Source organism: Sinocyclocheilus grahami, unplaced genomic scaffold, assembly GCF_001515645.1.
Source record: "Sinocyclocheilus grahami isolate Dianchi unplaced genomic scaffold, SAMN03320097.WGS_v1.1 scaffold179.1, whole genome shotgun sequence".
In the NCBI taxonomy this organism is placed as follows: Eukaryota; Metazoa; Chordata; class Actinopteri; order Cypriniformes; family Cyprinidae; genus Sinocyclocheilus; species Sinocyclocheilus grahami.
This window is the reverse complement of record NW_015505358.1, coordinates 1-18,534: the sequence shown is the minus strand read 5'-3', so window position 1 is coordinate 18,534 and position 18,534 is coordinate 1. Positions and strand designations below refer to the sequence as shown.

The 18,534-nt window shown below is 36.5% G+C and overlaps 1 protein-coding gene across 1 annotated transcript in view; it reads right to left on the bottom strand.

Moving 5' to 3' along the window:
- The window catches only part of LOC107594101 (nesprin-1-like), a gene marked incomplete at its 5' end in the record, with an annotated part of 65,702 nt that extends 47,277 nt beyond the window's left edge, over positions 1 to 18,425 (bottom strand). Inside the window, 31 exons of the mRNA XM_016284052.1 lie at positions 84 to 257; positions 411 to 566; positions 929 to 1,246; positions 2,055 to 2,222; positions 2,305 to 2,448; positions 2,535 to 2,688; positions 3,460 to 3,632; positions 3,832 to 3,996; positions 5,121 to 5,276; positions 5,749 to 5,892; positions 6,195 to 6,377; positions 6,454 to 6,631; positions 7,871 to 8,007; positions 8,097 to 8,453; positions 8,582 to 8,746; positions 9,702 to 9,710; positions 9,839 to 10,003; positions 10,658 to 10,967; positions 11,047 to 11,219; positions 11,995 to 12,286; positions 13,452 to 13,601; positions 13,790 to 13,995; positions 14,220 to 14,332; positions 14,443 to 14,650; positions 15,168 to 15,371; positions 15,448 to 15,549; positions 15,633 to 15,815; positions 15,892 to 16,050; positions 16,152 to 16,302; positions 17,543 to 17,722; positions 17,800 to 18,425. Coding sequence (XP_016139538.1) covers positions 84 to 257; positions 411 to 566; positions 929 to 1,246; positions 2,055 to 2,222; positions 2,305 to 2,448; positions 2,535 to 2,688; positions 3,460 to 3,632; positions 3,832 to 3,996; positions 5,121 to 5,276; positions 5,749 to 5,892; positions 6,195 to 6,377; positions 6,454 to 6,631; positions 7,871 to 8,007; positions 8,097 to 8,453; positions 8,582 to 8,746; positions 9,702 to 9,710; positions 9,839 to 10,003; positions 10,658 to 10,967; positions 11,047 to 11,219; positions 11,995 to 12,286; positions 13,452 to 13,601; positions 13,790 to 13,995; positions 14,220 to 14,332; positions 14,443 to 14,650; positions 15,168 to 15,371; positions 15,448 to 15,549; positions 15,633 to 15,815; positions 15,892 to 16,050; positions 16,152 to 16,302; positions 17,543 to 17,722; positions 17,800 to 18,425 — 6,003 coding nt within the window. The remainder of the gene's footprint in view (positions 1 to 83; positions 258 to 410; positions 567 to 928; positions 1,247 to 2,054; positions 2,223 to 2,304; positions 2,449 to 2,534; positions 2,689 to 3,459; positions 3,633 to 3,831; positions 3,997 to 5,120; positions 5,277 to 5,748; positions 5,893 to 6,194; positions 6,378 to 6,453; positions 6,632 to 7,870; positions 8,008 to 8,096; positions 8,454 to 8,581; positions 8,747 to 9,701; positions 9,711 to 9,838; positions 10,004 to 10,657; positions 10,968 to 11,046; positions 11,220 to 11,994; positions 12,287 to 13,451; positions 13,602 to 13,789; positions 13,996 to 14,219; positions 14,333 to 14,442; positions 14,651 to 15,167; positions 15,372 to 15,447; positions 15,550 to 15,632; positions 15,816 to 15,891; positions 16,051 to 16,151; positions 16,303 to 17,542; positions 17,723 to 17,799) is intronic.
- Positions 18,426 to 18,534: the final 109 nt, after the last annotated feature.

The window sequence follows — 18,534 nt, the reverse complement described above, 5'->3', positions numbered from 1 at the left end:
TTGTAGTATAAACTTGTGCACGATAAAGTATGAAGCTTCTTTGGCTTAATAACCAAAGATCTTACCTATTATATTTTTCATACCTCTAGTTTTTTCATTTTCTTCTCCATGGCAACGCGATCGACCACATCAATGGTGGTGGTGGCCACAATGCTGAAGTTCTTTTCTGCTGTACTCAACCAATCAGAGAAGGTGCTAAAGACACTCTGGGATTCTTCAATGCAGGAAACCTCCTCCTTCAGCTGCTTAATAGTGTCCTGCAAACACATACAGTATAAAATTAATAGTAAAATTTATCATTGTAACTCTTCTGATATAATATAATATAATATAATATAATATAATATAATAATAAATACAACAGTAGTTTATGGTATGTCCTGATTTAGATGTGTGTGTTTAAAGTGTACCAGCAGGTGTAGCAGCAGGGCATGATAGCGTGACGTGAGTTGTGTAGCTCTAGTGCTGACTCTGCTGCTGATGGGCGTCTCTTCTAAAACTTGTTGGGCCAGGACACTGAGACCCTCTATCTCTTCCTGATAAGCCAGCACCTCCTCATGCCAACCCTGAAGAGACATCACAACAATATATCAGACTCCATCCAAACATACGTTCTACAGGAACAGCTCACTTGGAGCTACTGTAGGTTCATGAATCACAATATATTGAGTTTAAACCTATAACCTTCGGGGTCCAACCCAGATCTATGGTAACTACACTGTAAAAACTTTTTTTTTTGAAGTTGCAAATAAAACAAAGACACGAGAAAATGCTATTTCAGTTATTCTGCTTTAAAATTTCACATTTAATTCAATTTAATCACAATTGAAGTGCCGTTTCTAAATATTTGTGAAATCTACTAACCATTTGTACTGTAATTGAAAATGGTTTCAAAGTAAATCCTACAGTGTGTGGTTCCTGTCCTAACCTTCAGGAGCTGTAGCTGTGCCTCTTTTGTTGCTCTGTCAGAGCGGCGGCCAGAGCGTAACTCTCCTTTAGTCTCCATCCCTTTGAGCCAGTTATCCAACCGCTGGAACTTCTGCTCTATCTGCCGGAGTTTGGCCAGAGCGCTGTTGAGCTGAGATCTGGTCTCACCCAGCCGGACCTGATACGAGCCCCACTCCTGCTGGACCATCTCCAGGCATCGGTCCTCTAACTGCGGGACGCCCCAGGGAATCACCTGCTCTCGGGTCACCAGCAGTGTGTTGAGCAGGGCTTGACCCTCTGTGCAATGCACCTGAAGCTCCTGGAGATGGATATTAGAGATATTTCTCTAATGCATATTTATATTGAAATGCCAAAGAATCAAACTATTCAGCAGATAATTACAAAAACTACCATTATGAATATGGATGCACAGTATATTTTCGATCACATTGGTATTTGCCAATATTGGTATTTCTTTCAATAAGTGACTCTAAATCAAGGGTCCTCAGCAAACTTGATGACTTCAATATAATTATTTACAAATTATATAATAACATTTAAACATGTAATTAAAATTATTTAGTAACGTTATTATTATTATTAATATATTAAAACAATCTAACTTAATTAAAAAGCAGTATTCTCTTTTGCAATGTCTGGTCACAAACATATTAAACAATTATGCATCTTTCTAGCATATATTATAATGTTTTGATGCCAGGTATTTACATATTATATATAAATATTCATATATTTACATCTTTATTATGAACATGTTTTTGAAAGCAACAGAAAAATAATTAAATAATATAATTTATAATGTCAGACATTATAATAATAACATAAATAACTGTCTATTCGAATTAACCAAAATCTGTATCAGTGCATACATTATTATTAATATTTACTGCTAAATCTTAATAAAAAATATATTATAACAAATCATTATTTAATGTCATTTCAAACAGTCATAAACAGTCAAGTTGATTCATATATTGTCATAAATATTCATATCTGAATATACATATTCTACTTTACTTAGACATTATATACAAACAAATATAAAATGCATTAGTAAAAATGAACAAATAATGTGCCACAATAACTACTTCAAGATGTCCTCTGACCTGTAGTTTGCGTAGCGTGTCCTCTAGAGTCTCGACGTCTCCCTCCAGCTGTGTGTAGCTGCAGCTCAGTCTCTCCTGTTGTTGCTCCAGCCAGTCTTTAAACTCATGCAGGGTGCGCTGGTACTCCTGATGGGCCGACACCAGCTCCTCCGCTTTGGCAACTGCACACTGTGGCAGAAAAATTTGAGTCCATTTAACACAAATATTCTGCATATTCTATATGGTGACCAATAGGAGCAGTGCATTATACCTGGGCCTTATCTTTGACAATATTGTAGCGCTCTTGTAAGTCCTGAATCTCTAGCTGGGTGACATAGTGCTCTGCCATGTTGGATCCCTTCACGGATACGACATCAAGGATGCTGTTGTGACTTAAAACATCCTCTAGGAGCAACTAAAATGAGGAGAATGTTTGTACAGTATGTCAGGACTGACAACTTCTAGAATGCAATTACTGAAGTATTGACAATAACACAGTACTTTGGCTTTGCCCAGGTTGGTGGTTTTGTCTCTCATCTCAGAGCACTGTTTGTCTGCAGAGTTTAAAGTCTCTTCCACCATCTCCATCCAGCTCACAAACTGATGCACGTCTTCCTGGTAACTGGTCCACTGTGACAGAGCGCCCTCCAGTTGGCTGTTCGAACACAAACACAGCACTCTTTAATACAGTGAGCAAATTCAACTTCAGCCAAGAGCCCCCTTTTCAGCTGTATGAGATTCTAGAGTTGGCTGTATAGGGCTAGTTCTGCTGTTTTGAGTCTTTTGTTTTTAACTCTAGAAAGCTGTTTTTGCAATGATCATTTATTTGAATAATGAATATAAATCTGATCTTCTGGTTCGCATATGCTCGGTTCCAGGAGAAAATAATCATGAGATGAAGCTTCTGTAATTAGTAAACTATTTATGTTAACTAAGAAATATTCATATATGTTTTCATACAAATATTGAAATATATTTTCATATAAATATATTAATAAATAGAAATAAATATATGCATATATGTTTTCATACAAATATTGAATTATATTTTCATATAAATATATTAATAAATAGAAATAAATATATGTAATGAAATTTTATATATATATATATATATATATATATATATATATAAATTTTTATAAAATAGTTGTTTATTTAAAATATAGAGCAGAAAACAATAGCCCCTTTCACACGTACAGTCTTTACTGGTAAATTACCAGTAAAAGATCATGTGTCAACAGGACCTTTTCAAAAATATGAGTGAACAGAGAATGAAGATTACCAGTATGAGCACATACAAAGTCACTTCTTAGTGTCAATACTTATTTTGACTTCCATCAAAGTACATTTAATTACGGTCTTCTCCAGGCCAGATGTATTTCACATTAGGTCTTTGCACTGATATTAATAAAACCATATTGACCTCTTGCATTGAATAGATGCCGACAGCAGCCCATCCCATGAGTCTTTGAGGTCCTCGATTTGTTGGCGTACCAGCGGTACACCCTCAGCGGAGGTGTTCCTCTGGACCGACTCTCCTCTCGTCACCAGCATTTTCAGCTGTATCTCCTTCTCTTGACGTGCCGTCAGTAAAGCCTGGGAAGCATGGATGCATGAATGTCAGACCACTCATTACATGTTAACTACATGCTAAGGGCCATGAAATTAAATGCAAAGTCAAATACTTTAGCTGAAATGTTCAGAATGAAGTACTAGTGTACGTACTACTGAAGACTAAAAGTAGTATGTGGGAAATAAATATGGTTATTTATGGTGACATATATGTGTTCCTCACCTCGAGTTTGATCATTCTGCTGTCCAGCACGTTCTTGTCTGCGGTGGGAGTGCAGTAGGTTTGCAGCATGTGACTGGTATCAGCCACCCAGTTCTGCAGCTCTTTCAGGCCCTGTGAGAACAGCTGGTGCTCGGACACGATGCGGTCGATTCTAGAGGCTTTTTCCTATTTGACAAGCACAACATAATCAGATGAATGATCACTTCTTTGAGATAAAGCGACTCGAGACAGTAACTGCGGATTCAGTACATAATCATAACATACAGTTTAGTAATTAATCATTCGGTAAGGGAAGCATCTTAATAGAAACAGTAATTGTGTTAAAAGGATAGTAGCTGAGAGCTTTTCAAGTCATCTTGTACTGTATATTTATCAAATCTGGATGACTAATCCATATGATTTTTTTGCTTATTAAGTAAATAGGCAGTACAAATGCCAACTTACATTGCCCTAAATACGTAATTTCTGTCAAAAATGCATACTTGGGAAAAAATTTTGAAGTAAACTTAAATACAATGTGAATGTAACATCAAAAACAATACTTTTTGAAATTTCTCTACTGTGCATAAGTTTAATTACTCCATATAAAGTTTCCAGGTGAAAAGGGTCCTCCACCCTGAATAGAAACATGTGGACTGTGTCTGAAACCAAAGGGAACTACATGCTTCCTTGACCAGTTAGTCAATGACTTAACAAAGAGCATTCATAAGAAAGTACATCTTATAGAAAATTGTTGGAGATATAACAATATCATGTCTAATGATTTACCAAGCAGACACTTAAAGACCACGATGCTTCTTTCATTGTTGAAATTATATCAGAAATGGACCAAAATCAATAAAAAAAGGAACAAATAAAAAGGAAAATAAATAAAAAATATAAAAAATGTAAATAAATGAAAAATAAAAATATTTAAATAAAATATATTAAAAAAAAAATTTATAATAATAAATACTAATTTAAAATAATTTATCATTGAATTTACTGCTCCATCAGACACCTTTTGGTGACAAAACACTACAAAAAAAATTTATTTATATAAATTTAAAAAAATTAAATAAAAATAAAAAAACTGAAACAAAATATTCACAAATATAAAAATTAAAATTAAATCAACAAATAAATATTTACATATAATAAATATTTATATATATTCAACTTTCATTTACTGCCTAATAAGAGCATTTGCCAGGTTTCTGACACAGCCCTATGTGCACATACTGTATAGTTTGTTGACCTCTGCAGCACTAGGAACAAGGTAGCTAGCGGGCAGACAGGCGGGACGTTACCTTGGTCAGGTTGCTTAAAGCTAGGTACTGAGCTGAGAGCTGCGAGACACGGTGCACAAAGCCCTTTCCGGCCGTGTGTCCGTCCCACAGCTGCTGGGCCTTCACCCTCAACCTGTGCAGCTGAGACTCCTTAGAGGCTAATTCCTCTAGCAGAGACTGTGAAAGCACAGGCACATTAGCACAGAGCAGCATCGCACACAGTCCTGTGTTAGCAGATGATTAATAAAGCAACATGGCAGCACATGAACAGGACAGATGTTAAGACTGGGGACAAGCGATGTGATTATGAGTATGACAGAAATGCAAGATTAAAGCATGACATGAATGCAGCCGTCTCATTCATTCGATCACATGTACTGATCATTTTCTACATACATTTTAACATTAAAGTCAACATGAAACACAATTTGACCCTACTTACTTTTATAATACACATCCCTGGTTTTACTGTGCACAAATCAGTATCACAATTGATTTAAAACAATACGGACAATACTGACAACAACAAAAACTGTAATGTCCAACACATACAGCAGCAATGCCATAAAGCCATAAAGAATGATGCTTGTGAATGGCTGTTATGCTAATGGCTGTGAATAGAGGTGGTTTTGATTACGCTGTACTGCACCTGTAACCTGTGCAGCTCCTGTTTCTTGGCTGTGAGATCATGCAGCCGACTGCTGCTCTCCTGAACGGCCTCCTCGGTTTCATTCAGCCAGTCCTGGAGCGGCTCCACGCTCGTTTCAAAGTCCCGCATCTGAGCCTGAAGATTCTGGAAGAAAATAATCAATGACGGTACATTTAAAGAGAGAATGACTAATTATCTAGATCAGTTTTGGCCTCCTGAGGTCTATGATATAAATGATTTACTCAAGTACAGCTTGAGATTGCAAGTAATGTTCTAACCTTTCAAGAAATATTGAATAACATGAATATTAAATGTAACTAGATTTTTAGGATGTTGCAGGAAGCTGCTATTGTATTACAGGCCCAGATCAAAAGAGTCTCAGATTCACCAGATGTTAACAGATAAACAGATGTGTGTGAATTTATGATCAAATGATCATCAGACACCTGTAAAGCGGTTTCTCTCTGATGCAGATTGGTCATGAGTGATTTCCAGTCTTCTCTGGCTGTGTTGCTTTTAGCTCTGATGGACTCTACTCTGTCTTTGGGAGCGATGCTCATCAGCAGCTCTCCGCTGGCTGCCACTGTGTTCAGTTTGCCGTGGCCTTGCTCACGGTCACTCAGAAACTCCTGCAATAATAAGAACATACCCTCAGAATCGTAACTGAATTGAGTGGAAAATAACAGTAAATCAATAAGATGTTACCTGGATCTTCTGCAGGCTGGACGATGCTTCAGCCAGGTTCTGAGGCACATCGAAACATTTGGCCGTACTGATTTTCGCATTGACCAGCCACTGCTGGAAGTCTCGAAAAGCAGCACGGAAGCGCTGCTCCAGGAGCTTCTCCTTTCCCTGACACTCTCGAGACGCCTGGAGACTGAGGCTAGAGGGAGGAAGAGAGATGTTGTGAACTATGGATGCAAATGAAGGCATCTGAACAATGATATCATGGGAACTGAGCCTGGTTTCTCCCAAGGTTTTTTTCTCCATTTCTGTCACCGATGGAGTTTTGGTTCTTTGCCACTGTCGCCTTTGGCTTGCTTCGTTGGGGACCCAACTACTCACCCTCGTGTTGTTCCAAACCTGTAAGACCTTTGTTCATCTTCGGAACACAATTTAAGATATTTTTGATGAAATATGAGGGCTCTCCGACCCTCCCATAGACAGCAAGGTAACTACCACGTTCAAGGTCCAGAAAAGTACCAAGATGATCGACAAAGTAGTCCGTGTGACATCAGTGGTTCAACTGTACGGTTACGAAGCTACGAGAATACTTTTTTGAACAAAGAAAACAAAAATAACGACGAAAATTTGGAATAAAATCGTTATTTTTGTTTACCTTGCTGCCTATGGGAGGGCCATAGAGCCCTCATATTTAATCAAAAATATCTTAAATTGTGTTTCGAAGATGAATGAAGGTCTTACGGGTTTGGAACAACACGAGGGTGAGTAATTATAAAAAATTATAACCCCTCATAGGACCTCAGATGATGCCAACCCTGAAACAACATACAGAACTACCACATTTTGCTATAAGTTTGATTGCATCATATAATAATTGCTGTTAATATTGTTCATCGTCTGTTTTATTACGTCTTTAATTTATTTTTCCGTACATTTCTGCCATATGTACATTAACTGACAGTCACCACTGATAAGCTACCACTAAATATTGTAGAAACTTAATTTGCTGTAAAGGTGCTTTGCAACGATTTGTATCGTGAAAAGCACTATACAAATAAACTTGAATTGAATTGAATTTAATTGTTATGTGCTTTTGTCATTTTTATAACTTTTTTATATATTTATATTTAGCTTTAATTTATTTTTATTTCAGTTTTAGTTTCAGTAATTTTAGTATTTCAACTCAAACTTTTTCTTAAAAATAACAATTCTTGTTAAAAAGTTTATTTCCGTTAAGGTATCATTACTTTTTTATTATTATTTAATGTTTTTGATCTAATGTTTACATTACATTTTATTTCAGCTTTATTTTAATTAGTGAAAATTATTTGTAATACTTTTAGTTAACAATAACACTAGTCTCTCTGTGTACTCAGATGTTCTACTAAAACTAAAACTTACAGTAAAACCTGGAAGAGTCGGTCTTGAGCTCTCCTACCTGTTGTATTCTTTAATGAGGGCGGACACTCTCTCAGATTGAGCGCCCAGATCTCTGGAGAACCGGCACAAGTCATTCAGCAGACACTTCAAATTGTCAGACATGGGCTCAATGTTTAGCAGTGCTTCCAGGGCGTCCTGAGTCATAAAATCATTAAGTACAATAACTTTAAAAGGACAGAAATCTTGTATTATTATTATTTATTATTTTGCTCTGTAGGCTTTACCTTTGCTATCTGCCATCCCTGCACAGCCTCTTCACCAGAGCTTATTTCCTCCCCCTGCTCCAGTTTAATGCGCCACTCCTGCAGCTTGCCGCTGAACTCCTGCAGGTCCTGCTCTAGCTGCGCAGCTAGGCTGTTGAACTCCTGCTCCGAGCTGGCCATCTGAGCCAGAACGCCCTCCAGACCGGAGCACATGTGTTTAGCTCCGCGCTCCCACTGTTCCCAGGCCGAGAGCAGCCCGGCCTCCTCCCTCTCCAGGACCTCACAGCCCACCGTGGATGTGTGGTCGCGTGTGGCGGCACCACAGCTCTGCACACGGGTCAGACGCTCATGCCCTTGTTTCCTGGAGTCTAACAGCCCCTAAAATGGAATGACAAAGATTTAAAGTCAAAATTGACGCGGTTTACTTCCTAAATAAATGTTTCTGGTCTTATTGTGTGCACAACAAGATATCAGAACACAGTATAGCTTAACAGAAATAAACGTACCCTGACTTTAGAGAGTTTCCTCTGAACAGAAGCAGCGTCTCCAGACATGTCTGACCAGCGCTGAAGCTCTTCTTTAGCTGATGTGAGCCAGTCATTCAGCTCACGCACTGACTCCATGTACTGCTCATGCTCCTTGACGATCTCCTTCGTCTGCTGTACCTTATTCTGCAGAATAGGACATTACACAAAACATCAGAAATGTTGAAACTCAGAAAATTTACTCTATTTAATAATAAAGCTAATTATAAAAAAATTATGTTAATGATTCATCAATGCACATTATTATTATTATTATTATAAAGATTTTTATAATCTTTCATTAAAACTTAATTATTTTAAATATTTTATTAACTAATGTAACCAAGAAATCAATTCATTTCTTAAGAAATGATCTTGTTTACTTTACTCAATCCAATAAAATCTTAATCTTTTCAGAAATATGTCACATTATGGATATTAAATTTGTTTTAAGTTGTTTTTAACATATTCATCAGACACTATTATCCAGAGTGATTTACAGGAAGAGCTTTGGATTGGATTGTGTATTCAAGCTGTGAGCTTGCTAAACTAGGTGATAAAATAAAATAAAATAAAATAAAGGCCTTGGTCTTACATTTATATCAATAATATAATAATGATTATCAACAAAACGTTCAGGTTGAATAAAATATGTAAGAATAGTAATTTCAAAATAAATCATCAATGCACATTATTATTATTATTATTATAAAGATTTTTATAATCTTTCATTAAAACTTAATTATTTTAAATATTTTATTAACTAATGTAACCAAGAAATCAATTCATTTCTTAAGAAATGATCTTGTTTACTTTACTCAATCCAATAAAATCTTAATCTTTTCAGAAATATGTCACATTATGGATATTAAATTTGTTTTAAGTTGTTTTTAACATATTCATCAGACACTATTATCCAGAGTGATTTACAGGAAGAGCTTTGGATTGGATTGTGTATTCAAGCTGTGAGCTTGCTAAACTAGGTGATAAAATAAAATAAAATAAAATAAAATAAAATAAAATAAAATAAAATAAATTTAAATTTAAATTTAAATTTAAATTTAAATTTAAATTTAAAATAAAATAAAATAAAATAAGAGTCTAACAGCCCCTAAAATGGAATGACAAAGATTTAAAGTCAAAATTGACGCGGTTTACTTCCTAAATAAATGTTTCTGGTCTTATTGTGTGCACAACAAGATATCAGAACACAGTATAGCTTAACAGAAATAAACGTACCCTGACTTTAGAGAGTTTCCTCTGAACAGAAGCAGCGTCTCCAGACATGTCTGACCAGCGCTGAAGCTCTTCTTTAGCTGATGTGAGCCAGTCATTCAGCTCACGCACTGACTCCATGTACTGCTCATGCTCCTTGACGATCTCCTTCGTCTGCTGTACCTTATTCTGCAGAATAGGACATTACACAAAACATCAGAAATGTTGAAACTCAGAAAATTTACTCTATTTAATAATAAAGCTAATTATAAAAAAATTATGTTAATGATTCATCAATGCACATTATTATTATTATTATTATAAAGATTTTTATAATCTTTCATTAAAACTTAATTATTTTAAATATTTTATTAACTAATGTAACCAAGAAATCAATTCATTTCTTAAGAAATGATCTTGTTTACTTTACTCAATCCAATAAAATCTTAATCTTTTCAGAAATATGTCACATTATGGATATTAAATTTGTTTTAAGTTGTTTTTAACATATTCATCAGACACTATTATCCAGAGTGATTTACAGGAAGAGCTTTGGATTGGATTGTGTATTCAAGCTGTGAGCTTGCTAAACTAGGTGATAAAATAAAATAAAATAAAATAAAGGCCTTGGTCTTACATTTATATCAATAATATAATAATGATTATCAACAAAACGTTCAGGTTGAATAAAATATGTAAGAATAGTAATTTCAAAATAAAATACTTATGGACGTCAAATCTGTTTCATGTTGTTTTGAAGCTGTTCAGCAGACACTGTTACCCCGGGTGACATACAGGAAGTGGTTTGGCTTCTATATTTAAATTAAAATGACATATTTTTACCTTAATGACAGCTGTGATGTTGGTAAACTGGGTGTTGAACTCAGATTTCGGTCCCTCTGCGAATGCTTGGTCTCCTGTCTTCTCATACAACTCTGTAGCTTTCTCATTCAGGCGGGTCAGCGCTGACGAATGGACCTCCACATCGGCCTGAATGGCCCGTAGGCGCTCCAGCAGCGAGGCCTTCTCTTTCAGCCCGGGCTGCTGCGGCAGAGCCACTCCTGCCTCCTGCTCCACCATCTCCATCCACTGCTGCAGCTGAGCTTTACTCTCCAGGAAACTGCCCCACTGAGCCACGGTCCACTCCAGACGACTGCATCACACACACAAATTATTCTTATAGCATTCTGCCAAGTTACCATGAGGCTTGTTAAGAGGAGTCAGGAACTCACCTGTGGCAGCTCATGGCGGTCATGAGGATATTGGCCCAGGAATCCTTCAGACTCTTGAGCTGAGAGCGGATAACTTCCTGTTTATCCCTACTGCAGTTCTTCAGCACCTGTTCTCCCTTCCCTACGGTCATGTTGAGCTTCACCTCCCCTTCACCCTTCATCAACAAAATGTCCTGAAACAATAGCATCAAAATATCAATGCTCATACATCATTTTATAATATAAAACGAAAAATCATAAGAAATGTGTGCATTATTAATTAACAAGACTAGTAATCTCAAAATTTTGAAATGGCCTGGCTATGATATTTATATCAATAACATATTATCATTAATAAATAATATAATAATGATTACAGACAAAGAGTTCAGGTTTAATAACATACATGTATATATGGCATATGTCATAACTGACAAGACTGGTATTCTCAAAATCAAATCAAATAAAAGTTTTATCAATAATATAATAACATATAATATCTTACATCTAAGTTATAATAATGATAATCGACAAAAAGTTTGAGTACAGGTTTAATAAAATAAAAATAAAATAAAATAGACTTATATTCATATCAATAATATAATAATATATCATATCTTAAATATATGACAATAGCAATGATCGACAAAAAGTTTGAGTTCAAGTGTAATAAAATGTATGCCATATTAATAAAATGTAAACATTGTAAAAAATAAATAAAATCAATTACAATTAGGCTTGGTATTATATTATATTATATTATATTATAATGATTGACAAAGAGTTTGAGCTTGCATAAAAGTGTGAGAAGTAATAATATTTGAAGTAGGAGGAATTTAAAAAGTACTATTACTAAAAGTACTAAAGTACTGCCTATCAAAGTACTATTACAATAAAAAATCCCATAATAATAATAATAATAAAAAACCTCGGAATATTCATCTGGATGGCATGACTGTATTTTCTAACCTGAACCAGCCCCAGTCTCTTCTCCAGGGTCTCTCTATTCCCGCTGGTGCTGTTGAGTGAATTGAGTCGCTCCTGTACGCCACTGAGCCATCCCCAGGTGCTCTGCAGCGTCTCCTCAAAGTTCTGCTGCTCCTGCAGGCTGAGCTGACATATGCGCAGTCTCTCCCTCGCCGCCTTGAGAAGTGCCTGATGCTGCAGCTGCAGCTGCGCAGACACCCTGAGCTCCGCCCCGCTTCCGTGACCCCCCTCACTCAGGGACTGAGCTTCCTGACACAGACTCTCAAACGAGTCCCTGCAGGATAGAAGATTGGATTTTTAAATTTTTTTATTTTATGCATTTTTATTGTATTTTAATTTACTACGATTTCTTGCATATTATATGAAAACATTATACAAAATACTGTGAGAGAATGCTATAAAATTGTCAATAGTAGATCTGTATATATGTATGAATCTCACAAAAACATGTCCAGGTCACATTTCCCAAAAAATAATGTTTATGTGTATTATTAGTCATATTAATAGCAATATTATCAATATATAATATAATAACGATTGACAAAGCATTTGAGTTTGTGCTTATTTAATTGCAGAAAAGTGTGAGAAGTAATATTTGTAGTATGAGGAATTTGAAGAACATGCTGCCTTGCAAGCACTATTGCAATTAAAAACCCATATTAATGAATTAAAAAATTAAATACACATATTTTGCATAAGGAATATAAAAACTATTATGTAAAATACATGCATTAATAATAACACATTATTTATTTCTTTTAAATTATTAATAAATATAATGCAATATACATGCATTAATAATGAAATATTGTTTATAAATTATTTATTAATAGAATTTCCAAAATTACAAAATGTATTAGTAAATAAAATATTTTATTATGTATTTTATAATGATTTATTTAATAATAAAATACATATATTTTGCATAAGGATTTTCTTATTTATTTAAAGGGGTCATATGATGCAATTAAATTTTTTCCTTCGGGGCATAGAGGAGAAACAATAATGTACAGTATGTGGAAAATAATGTGTTTTTTTTTACTTTAAACCACATAAACACATTTCATTACACCAAATACACAACATAATGTTCTTTTTAGCAACATCATATGACCCCTTTAAATATATGTTAAATGCAAAATGCATGGATTTAAATAATACATACATATATACATACATGTTAATAATAACAAATTATTTATTAATTATGAAACATTTATAAAACAAATATAATTTTTTTTTTTATAAATTAAATGTATATATATATTTTTTTTTTTGTGGGGGAGGAGATTATTTAGGATATTTTAGAATATATTTTACACAAAGTTAAAAAATGTTATGTTTTGCTGGTGCATAAAAACAGTGGGCTGTTTATTTACACACTGAGGTCACACAGAGAGGACAAAAGATTGATATTTATCAGTTTAACATTTTCTAACCTCTCTTTAAGCACTTCATGTTGGAATTCTTCCACGCGCTCCAGCGTTACTCGCTCATGATCACTGTGTCTCCCCTCAGGCAGCTCTGTGCTCATCCTCACATCCATGTGCTCCAGCCAGCGGGTCAACCTCTGCAGACGGCTCTCAAAACTAGAAAGACAGCACAGATTTCAATTCAGAGCATTTGGTGACATATAACCCCCTGCCAACTTGAGAGCCGAGTGTAGGTTCTCTCTTCCACACCAAAGCCGTTTATCCCCAGGAGTTATTTCAAACAATCTGCCGCTCTAATATTTAACCCAGCGAGCAGCAGTGTGAAGCTGCTGTTAAGTTCTCACCCGCTGAGCAGACTGGCGCTCTCTTCCAGGTTCTGCTGGTTCTGTTTACACTGCTCCACGTAACTGTCCCAGTCCTGCTGGATGGAGGAGAGGTTCTGCTGGACTTGGCCAGCGCTGGCTTTGGGAAGGTGAAGAAGAAGCTTCTCACCCTCAGTGCACACCAGTGTTAGACGGCTGTCTCCATCATCCACCCGCTCCAGAGCTCCCTGTATTACAACGAGTTTAAGTCTCAAAAGTTACACATGCATAACATGTCTGACATCGTTTGTACTATAGACAAAAAAATAATTCACATTCACATTTTGACATTATTACTGGTATTCCTGTTACTTTCAATTAACTTCCTTTTTTTTCTAACCAGTCACAAACATCAAGTGTCATTTTAAGACATTTTAACGGATGCTTGGTATATTTTATCAGGATGAAGTACCTTCAATTTCTGCAGTTTGCGTTCCACCACGCTCATGTCACCAGAATGATCGGCACATTCTCTCACAATGTCTTTCTGTCCAGAGAGCCATGTATGAAACTCCTTGACGAGATCTGAGAAAAGAAGACAAAGCGGAGACAGTAAGTAAACAATCTTTCCACAATGTCTGTCCTTGGATCAGTAGGGAAGATCATTGTTTAATCAGGAATACAGTGATTCTCACCATTGAAGTGCTGCTGGAGGCCATGCTGCATGGAGCCAAGCTTCTTAACACAGAGCTGATTGACCGTTTCATATTTCTTGATGAGGTCGGTCAGAAAGGAACCTAGTCCGGCAAGTTCCTCGGATGGGTATTTTCTGCAAAGCGTGTTCAGGCTTTCCCGGGCTGAGTCAATGCTCGTCTGTTGGTTCTGAAGCTCCTTTTGGATTTCCTACGAATTGTGTGCATAGAAATTTTTTTATTTTTTTCCCTTTAAAGTCTATTAATAATGTCAGTCAAGGTTTCTTGTATCAAAACAGTCATAATTGAGTGTTATCTGACCATTTTTCACCCTCTCTCTGATCTCTAGAGCTTTTAAAACTTCTATATGTACAGTAAATGTCCTCTGTTATGATTGGCTAATTGCGATATGCCTCAATTCACTCGTTTCTTTACAATGAGGCATGAAGTCGTTTTTTCCAAAACCTTTACCCTCTCTGTTCCTCTCTGGTGGAATGAGCTACCAACATCCACCCGAACAGCTGAGACCATTACAACTTTCAATTTTCAGTCTTCAGGATTCTAATCTAGCTACAGTATACAGTACCGTAAATATCGTTGGCTCTATGACCAACTGCTTATGCTCTTCTGTTGTAAGTTGCATTGGATAAAAGCGTCTGCTAAATGCATAAATCCATGTATATCTAAATAGGTCTCCTTCAAAATGGAAGAAATCACACTTTCTGTACCTTCACTCTGCAGATTTCTTCAGGAGCTGTTCCACATGGCGAATCCACCAAAGATCTCTCAACGTTCTTCAACCACTCGGACATCTGGCTGAGAAAATCTTCCAGCTGCTTCTTCTGAGAGCAGAAATCTTGGAGGTTGCCCTTGGCTTGATCACATAACTCTTCAATGTTACTAATTTTCCTTCTGAGGTCCGTCTCCATGACCTGGAAGATGGCGTAGAGCTGATGAAACCAATTATCAAAACCAATGAGCTGGAGAACAAATGGAGATCAGTTTTACCTGCAGTTTAGCAGGAGCATCTTGGCCACCGCAGAGTCGTTTCAGCTCTGAAACTTTCTCTTGTAAAGCATCAATCTTCTTTTCTTTCAGGCTAACATCCACCTAGACAGAAAAAGGAATACAAATATTACACAACTGTTGCTCTGGTTTTATGAATGTGTTTAATAACACAGCTCGGAACATGCCTCGACTTCAGAGAGTTTGTTTGCAGATTTCTGGCTATCGTTGAAGTTATTGAGTCCATCTGTAAGATCCATGACCGAGCTGTTGGACCAGCTTTCGATTTCTCCACTGATATCGTAGATTTCCACCCACAGAGCAGAGCTCCTCTTGAGACTTTCGAGATTGTCCTCAATTTTTTCGGACACCTGTGTGGATACGAAGAACAACGGCTCTTAGTTTCTGTTATATGAGTTTTTTTATTGAAGACTCAATAAAACTCACATCTAGCCATTGGTCCACTGTGGCATCTATTTCTGTCTTCACAATCTGGGTATCGCAATCAGGGATCTTGTTTAATTCACTTAAAAGCTTCTTTCCTTTACTGGAGAATCGCTCTAGTACATCCTGGTTACTGGCCATCTCTGCTTTAATGGCTTCATGCTACAGAAAGGAAGATCATTAAAGTTTATCATAGATCATAGAAGTTAGTAACTCTATTAAACTGGTATTTCACAATCTGCCTACAGACTGTCAGGTTTTACCTTCAACAGGGATCTCCGTGTGTCCTCTTGGTCTTTCAGGACAGCTTTAATGTCGGATATAGCATCAGCACTCTCCAATATTGTGTTTATTGAAGCCTTCAGACTCTGGTAATCTTTCATGAGCTCTACCAAAGTGCTGCTCTGCTCTTGCCTGGACAAAAACATGCAGCAATGTCAGTTAGACACTAAAAACGGGGCTGAACCTTTGCATTATATAACTAAAATTTTGAAAGTAAAATAAAACTTTGATATACTTAGGCAGTGGTTCAGACCAAGTTGCCAACTACATTTGATCAAATCAGACTATTCTTGCAGCACAAAGTCACCATGTAGTAGGGCTGCACAATTAATCGAATTTCTAAGCATTTAGATTACAATTACGGATGCCACAATTACATAATCGCTCAAAGTCTTAATTACAAGAAAAAGGTCCACTTAAATTATTCTGCATGCTTAAGATGTTTTATTTCTTTCTACAGGTTATCTTAAGGATTCATTTTAGTTTTAGTATAACATTACAATACCATGCATATTTTAAACCAAACCAATGTATAGTTGACATTTGAGGCTTAATGCTATAGGAAAGCAATAAAAGTTTTTCAGGAAGAGTGTTTTCAGCTTGTTTATTTTCATATAAAAATATGGCATGCAGTTGCTTGAAACAATGGTATAAAGCTATTCAAAACATCATTCAATGTAAATTGTGATAATTGTAATTAATAATCGCAATTACAATGTCAAGGGAATAATCAACCATTAGGATTTTTGTCATAATCACGCAGCCTTATCATGTAGCCACTAAAGACTTACTTTTTTATGTATTACGATTGAAAATGATTGAATGATATGATTGAATAAATACATGAATCCAAAAAAGGATCATTCAAAATCACCATGAAGTCCATTATTTATTGTTTTATTTTAATTATTTATACATTATTTTTGTATTAAAATTAATAATTAAATTAAACATAAAAATATAGCTAAAATGGCAAATTAATTTAAATACAAAAAATAAAATAGGATTAAAAGGGCAATTTATAAGTTGTATTTATTAATTTAATTAAATAAAACAATTAACTAATAATATGGCGAAAAATGGCAAATTGAAAGTTTTTTTGTTTTAAAAATGTAATTAATTAGTATTAGTTTTTTTTTTAAATTAAATTTGGCTAAAAAGTACAATTGTGTGCTACCACCTAGGATGGAATCTAATGTCCAAGATTGAGGGGACCAAAAAAAACAAAAAAACATAATGTTGAACCACTAATATGAATATATGCAAGAACGCTTTCTTATAATACAAACCTACATAGATTTTGATCATCTCTCTACAAAGTGGCAATAAGATTTCATAAAAACAGTACAAGAGCCTGTTCCTGGCAGCCTACCTTTCAGCGATGAGTTTCTTGGTGTCTTCCCAGGTGGTCTGAAGGAAGTTGATTTCCCTTAGTACTTCTCCACCTAGCTCAGCGTCTCTGTGGGCCAGCTGTTGACCTTTGTCCCTGAGCCACTGCTCCTCATGCTGGTGGGACTGGAGCTCATCTTCCAGTTGATTAAAGAGCCGAAGCCTACGCACACCACAAATTCAATAAACACAGCTCAACTGATAATTACAAACAACCCTGTTGAACAGGGTAATCCATACCTCTGCTGTAGAGTAAGCACACTGGGCTCTTTCAGGCCCTGTTTATCTGCCTTCTCCTCGATATCCTCCACTGTTTTGAGCAGCTGCTCTTTCCGCTGTCTGAACGAGCTCCAAAGAGCACCGAGAGCCTCAGCTTCACTTTGTTTGGAGCCCAGAAGGTTCCTCACAGCGTCCAGCTCCACGCTTAAGGAGTCGGCCAATGAGCGGCACGACGACCGAGTCACCTTTCCATTCATCAGGTGGAGATGAGCCTTACAGAGGCTGCTATCCAGATTCACAGCGAGCGTTTCAAGGCGACTGATATCAGGAACAACAGCTTCGAGGTCTTTCTGCAGCTCGTCCACCCGGCTTTTATCCCAACTCCCAGCGCTCTCCACGGTCTGTCTGAGGCCTTGAAGGACGCCGGCCGCCACACTGTGGGTGTGTAGGAAGGCCTCTAGCTTCTCCAGACTCTCACCTCGTAGTTCAACCAGCTGATGGGCCTCCATGTATGGCTGTAAGGAGCTCTCCCACCTTCCCTGAAGCTGCTGGACCTCAGCCGGCTCACAAACATCACACAAGGTCTTAGTCTGCTGTTGAAGGCTTTGTCTTAGGAGACTTTGCTTCAGCAGATCATCTCTCCTCTCCTGGTGGGAAAAATTATAAAATGATACCGCATTGTAAAACTGCAAATTTCTCTTCCTGGCCATAAATAATGTAGCGTCTGCGTAGGATCATGCTGGAGTGTTGGACTGT